General features: G+C 59.3%; 1 protein-coding gene across 1 annotated transcript in view; it reads right to left on the bottom strand.

Annotated features, from left to right (window-relative positions):
- Positions 1 to 6,565, bottom strand: part of HUWE1 (HECT, UBA and WWE domain containing 1, E3 ubiquitin protein ligase) — an 82,616-nt gene that overhangs the window by 12,388 nt on the left and 63,663 nt on the right. The window contains 7 exon segments of the mRNA XM_014523851.2: positions 882 to 978; positions 2,151 to 2,278; positions 2,667 to 2,869; positions 3,594 to 3,726; positions 4,265 to 4,421; positions 4,977 to 5,083; positions 5,597 to 6,152. Of these exon segments, the coding sequence (XP_014379337.1) occupies positions 882 to 978; positions 2,151 to 2,278; positions 2,667 to 2,869; positions 3,594 to 3,726; positions 4,265 to 4,421; positions 4,977 to 5,083; positions 5,597 to 6,152 (1,381 nt within the window).

Below are 6,565 nucleotides of genomic sequence, written 5' to 3'. Positions count from 1 at the left end.
GCCTTGGTGAGGCCACAGCTGGAGTACTGCATCCAGTTTTGGGCTCCACAATTCAAAAAGGATGTGGAGAAGCTTGAGAGAGTCCAGAGAAGAGCCACGCGCATGATCAGATGTCAGGAAAACAATTTACGATGACAGGCTGAGAGCCATGGGGCTCTTTAGCCTGGAAAAGCACAGGCTCAGGGGTGATCTGATAGCCACCTATAAGTTTATCAGGGGTGATCAGTTTATCAGGGGTTTGTTCACCAGAGCGCCCCAAGGGATGATGAGGTCGAACAGTTACAAACTACTGCAAGAGCGTTTCAGGCTGGACATAAGGAAGAATTTCTTTACTGTCCGAGCCCCCAAGGTCTGGAATAGCCTGCCATCGGAGGTGGTTCAAGCACCTACACTGAACACCTTCATGAGTAAATTGGCTGCTTATCTTGCTGGGATCCTATGACCCCAGCTGACTTCCTGCCCTTTGGGCAGGGGGCTGGACTCGATCTTCCGAGGTGCCTTCCAGCCCTAATGTCTGTGAAATCTAAACAAGTCCCCGCTGCCTGGTGTTATACTCCGCTGTTCCCCAGCCACCCCAAGCCAGGGGTGACTGCATCTTGGCCACATATAACACTGCAGACAGCTGATCCACTCCAGAGCTGGCTGCATCTCAGTGCGAGGAGGACCCACCCTCCCTGCCATGTGGTGTTATATGGGCCATTCCCTGGCTGCCCAACCCCAGAACTGGTAGCATTTTGGTCTGTAGTGTTATATGTTACCAATCCTTAGCTGCCCCATGCCATAGCTGGACACACCCAGCACTAAGCGAGCCCCTCCACTGGGTGTTATACTTGGCCATTCCCCAGTTGCAACACCCCACAGCTGGTGGGAAAAACACTCACCAACTGATTGTGTGTCCTGGGTGGCAGGTGAGGGCTGATCCACATCCATGGGTGACTCATCCCTCCGTGTAGCCCCTTCTGGCTGGCTGGACTCTGACTGCGCATGGAAGGGAAGTAGAGGCGGGAGGGGTGTTAGAAGCTTGGGGCCCAATGGGAGCTGATGGGAGGCAGGAACTGGGGAGGAGTAAAGGGCGCAGGGGGTGGAAACTGTCTGGGGGACAGACCTTTATGCATCACACCCATTCCCTGTCCCATCCCCCCCATGGAACATGCAATAGGATGCACAGACAAGCAGGGTTGGAAGGGATACTGGGAAGGCAGTGTAGCCCCACCACCCCACGTTAAGGAGGATAGGGGCGCACCACATGCATGGAAGAGCAATGGCACAGTTCCGACGGCAGGGGGAAGGGGAGCATGCAGGGGGGAGAGAGGTGCAGTGGACCCTCCCTCCCTCTTCAGCTGGGGAGGTTGGGGGGGGGGAGGGGGGGGAGGAGGAGGAGATCCCAGGCATCCCAGCTCCCACTTTTAACCCCCACCACTCTCCAGAGTATCCAGGTTTCTGGGCTTCCCCTTCCCTGACTTGGGGCTGGAACCCAGGTGCCTGGGCCCCTAAATCTAACCCCTCCCCAAGCGAACAATAGAACCCAGGCATCTGGGATTCCTGCTCTCTGACCTGGGGGACCCAACTCTAAACCCAACTTGGGATAGAACCCAGGTGTCCCGGTCCCTACTTCTAACCCTGCTGTCCCTGAGCTGAGACTGGAACCCAAGTGTCTGGGCTCCCAAAGCTAATAACCCAGGCATCCAACCTCCCACCTCCATCCTAGTCTTCTCCTCCCAAGGTGGAGCTGGAACCTGGGTGTCAGGGCTTCTAACTCTAAGCCCCTCATTGGGCTGGGATAGAATTCATGTGTCCAGGCTTCTGGCTCTAACCAAAATTCTCTCCTCCCCAAGCTCAGGACAGAACCCAGGTGTCCAGGCTTCCAACTCTAAACCCCTTGCTGGGCTGTGGATAGGACCCAAGCATCCAGGCTCACCCCTCTCCAAGCTGTAGCTGGAACCCAGATGCCCAGGCTCCCATTTCTAACCCAGTCCCCTCCTCCCCAAGCTGGGGATAGAACTCAGGCACCTGGGCTCTGCCGCTCTCTCCAAGTTGGGGCTGGAACCCAGGCGTTTGGGCTCAACCTTCCCCGGGCTGGGGTACTGGTAGAGCCCTGCAGGGGGGTGAGCCAAGGGGGGTGGGGGCCGCACGGGGAGCGCCATGCTAACCGTTGCTGCCTGCTGCTGCCTCCGGGCTCGCTGCCCCTCACGTACCATTTGTATAATGGCGTCAGCCTCAGCCTCCAGCTGCCGGACAGCGGCCTGGATGCTGCTAGCTGAGCCCACACCGGAGCCACCTGCCCAGGTGAGAAATACACTCTGTCACTGCCCGTGCCAGCCCCTGGACCTCTGCTATCAGAGGCCGCTGGGGCACCAAATACCCTCACACTCCTCCTGTGGCTCTCATCACCCCCCAGTCCTCCCACATCTCAGCAGCCCCTGAAGCCCCTCTGACCCAGTGGCCCCTGGGATGGGTCCCTGGTTCTCTTGCATGGCAGCAGCCCTCTGGAGGGCACCCCCCAGTCTTCCTGCATTCCAGCAGTCCCTGGGTCACACCCCCTGCAGTCCTAAACCCCACCCTTCCCCCCAGATCCCTACCCCCTGGGTCGTTCCCACATCCCAGCAGCCCCCTGGAGGTCACCCCCAGTCTTCCTGCATCCCGATAGCTTCTGGGGCTGGGCTCACCAAGACGGGCGGCCTGCTTGGCCTTCTTGTGGGCGCGGCGGGTGTCGTCACGCAGCTGGATGATGACCTGCAGCACACGCAGGAAAAACCGCTGCGTGGACGTCTTGGCTGTGAGCAGTGACATGGAGGGCAGCTGCAGCTCCCGCCCACCCAGTGCCCGCCTCTGTGATGCCACGATCACCACATTCTCCGCCATGTCGAACCTGCCCAGAAGGGGCCACAGGGGTCAGTGGGGGCGATATTGGGAGGGGGGCGTGTATTATGAGCTTCAGGGGCAAGACAGGGGTTGTCAGGAGCTGGAGGGTGTGGAGGGCGTGGAGGGCATTGAGGAAGTCAATGGAAGGAGGGGATTGGGAGTTAGGAGGTGGATGGGAGGTAAAAATCAGGGGTGGGGGGTACTGGGTGTTGGGAAGGACAAAGAGACATAGGGGTGTAAAGGGCAGGATGGGGGGGATGGGGGAAGGCATGATCATGGGGTGGGTACAACAGGAATCTGGGAGAGGGATCAGGACCTGGCCCTGCCAAGACCCTGGGGTCACTACCACTATCGCAGCACACCCAGGGCCTGTCCCACCAACGCTCTGTCAGGCACCCTATGGAAGCTGTAAAGGGGGCATTTCAAGCAGCCAAAGGGGCTCGAGGATAGTTTGAGGGGGCTACGAAGCATCTGAGGTGGCCATGGGGCTGTGGGGAGGCTGTGAAAGTTTGGGGGGCTGAGGGAACTCTGAGAAGGTTTGGGGGCCATGGGGAGCTCTGAAGGATTTGTGAGGGCTGTGAAGGACGGAGAGACTATGGAGGTTTCGGAGGGCTGTAAAGGGTTTTGGGGGGAGATTATAGGAGGTTGTGGAAGATTTGGATAGTCTTGGAGGGTTATGAGGAGCTGTGGAAGAGTTTGGGAGGCCACAGGGGAGCCACAGGAAGCCTGACCTGCTCTGCATCTTGCCCTTGCTGCGGGCGCTGAGGGCTGGCTCATCAGGCAGCCCGTCGGGGGACAGCACCTCACCCTGTGCCCGCCGCTGCTGCTCCAGGTTGTACTCACGCAACTCAGCCAGCAGTGTCCCTGGGGGGGTGGAAACCGGGACAGGGAGGTTGTGGCTAGCTCTGGAGGAGAGTGCTACCTCCATCAAACCCTGCCACAGCCTACCAGGTCTTGGCCCTGTCCAGTCCCCAAAGCCCTTAACTCTTGGCCCCCACTCAATTTATTCAGGACATGACTACCCCCCACATAATCCCATCCCCCCAGCTTATTCCACCCCAGACTCCACCTCTCCCAGATGTACCACCCCCAAGCCTAGCTTTCTAAGCCCCTCCCCACATGAGGCTCCCCCACCTTAGCCCTGGCCTTCACAAACACGTCCTCTCCCTTTATATAGGCTTGCCAGCCCCATCCCAAGTCCTGCAGGCCCCACACCCCTGCATAGGTTCCACCCCCTGCCTCTTGCCTTATATAGCCTTGCCACCGCCTCCCCAAGACCCTGGAGATCACCCCCCTCTCCTTGCAGAAGCTCCACCCCCACTGATACACCCTCTTACCCTATATAACCCTACCCTCCCTCTTCAGCCCCTCCCCCAGGACCTGAAGGCTCTGCCCCCTGTACCTATCTGCTTGCAGAGTGTGTAGCCAAGCTGGCGGGCGCCACTGAGCAAGAGCCGCAGCACTGTGTCACGCGTGGCTGGGTCCCCCCGTGACAGCTGCAGCAGTACATTGGCCGCGTCCTCCAGCCCCTCCTCTGAGCACGAGTGTGATGTCAGCACCTGAAGTGTGGGGCAGGGTTAGCCGAGGGGGCAAGGCCAGGCCTTCCCACAATCCCTACTCAAAAGGCCCAAGAGCATCCATGCCAATCCTGTCTCCTACAGCAACCCCCTACCCACAAAGCCCTGGGGAGGCAGTTGCACCAAACCCACCAATCCCACCCTGGGGCAGCCATACCAGGCCCCACAACTCCACCACTAACCCATAATGACAAGGCAGCCACACTAAATCCTCCTGTCCTTCCAAGAAGCCTTTGGGGCACTCACACCTATCCCTCCCCTAACCACAATGCCCCAGGGCCTGACAACCCTCCCATCCTTCCCAGAAGTCCTTGAGGCACCTATGCTATCTCCTTCCCGTCCCCACCCCCTATACCCCTGGGCAGCCATGCCAGCCCTCCCAATCCTTTCCAGAAGCCTTTGGAGGCCCCATGCCAACCCATCCCCACCTGAACCCTACTCATAATGCCCTGGGGCAGCCACTTCAACTCCTCCACACAATGTCTTGGGGCCACCCCCCCCCAGGGGCTGGATCACCCCCACCCCCAAGTTCCTCACCTCCACAGAGAGCTGGAGCTGGCCCTCAGTTAGGCCTGAGGCAGCCATTTTGTTTTCAGGGCTGCCACCACCACCCTCACTTGCCTTGGCTGGAGACTTGCTCTTGACTAGAATGAGGAGACAAGGGTTAAAATGTCCATCACAAGATGCACTGAGACAGGTAGGCATGGCCCTTTCCCCACCTACCCACTTTCCCAAAAGCCCCCAGGGCAGCTGTACCTACCTTCTTCCTTCTCAGAAGCCCTTGAACCCCTTCTCTGTCCCTTCAGGCCCAGGGCCACCCACCCCTAAAGACAATGCTCTTGGGGCAGCCACCCCCTCCAGACCCCACAGAAGCCATGTCTACTCCATCATGCCCAGAAAGTATCACCAAGTGCCTCATGGCTCGACTCTTGACCCACAATGCCAGGGCCATACCAAGCCCTCCCAACCTGCACCTGTACCCACAATGCTCTAGGGTAGTCATGCCAACCCCCTGCCAGTCTTTCCCATAAGACTTCAGGGCAGTCACACCAACCCTTTCATACTCTCAGCCCTTATCCACAATGCCCTGGGGCACCCATACCAAACTCTCCCAATCCCTCACCCCTAGGGCCTGCCCTGTGCCCCCCACAGCTCACCTGACCCAGTGGTACTGGCTGCTGCTGAGGTCACGGTGCCTGCAGTGATAGCAGCTGCAGCGGCAGGGGCAGTGCTGTGATTGGCAGCTGGCCCCTCACTAGCAGCAGGGGCAGGTGGGGGCACAGTGGGGGCCTTGTTCTCAGGCAGGGCAATGGAGATGAGGGAGAGGAGCCGCAGCAGCTTCTCAGTGAGCAAAGCGCTGCGGCGGATGACAGGGTGGGCCAGCATGTTCATGAGCTGGCCCAGGGGTGAGGCCTCCAGGCTGCAGGGCGTGCTCTCGCCCTCGGCCCCTGCACTCACTGGCCCGGCCTTCACTGAGTTCTTGCCCTTGCGGCTCACATTCATGTTGTCCAGTTTCACCAACAGGTCCCAGAAGTCTGTTGAGATCCCAGTGCTGCCCCCTGTGGCAGAGGCAGGGGTGGCAGCGGTGGTTCCAGCCCCACCTCCAGCTGCCAGGCCAGGGGAGGGGCTGCCCAAGGGCTTGGCTCCCCGCTCCCTGTCGCTTTCGCAGGGCGCCTCTTTGGTCCGCTGCTGTGTGAAGTGGCTGGGGAATACCTGCAAGTAGAAGAGGGGAGATGTGGCTGGATTTGAGGTGGTGAGGTGGAGAACAAGGTTGAAATGCAGCTGGCTCTGGGGTGGAGCAGCTGCATATAACGGTGCTCATAAAAAGACCTTGTCTGGACCCAAAATGTGGCTGACCCTGGGATGGGGCAGCTGGGGAAACAGCTACATAAAACAATACCCACAAGGAGGGCTTGTCTGGCACCACAATGCAGCTGGCTCTGGGGCAGGTGGGGTGTTGGGGAACTGCTATATAACACTGCCTTCAGAAACCTTACCTTGTACCCTGCCTTCATTCTGACAGTTACTCCCCCCACACCTCCTTCTTGTACCCTTTCACTCCTAGAGTGCTCCCATGTGCCCCAGCATCCCCCTCCACCCCCCACCCACCATGGTGCCTCGTAGTG

The sequence above is a fragment of the Alligator sinensis genome, unplaced genomic scaffold (assembly GCF_000455745.1).
Source record: "Alligator sinensis unplaced genomic scaffold, ASM45574v1 scaffold137_1, whole genome shotgun sequence".
Lineage (NCBI taxonomy): Eukaryota > Metazoa > Chordata > Crocodylia > Alligatoridae > Alligator > Alligator sinensis.
The sequence above is the reverse complement of the archived record's forward strand: the minus strand, read 5'-3'. Positions and strand labels throughout refer to the sequence as shown.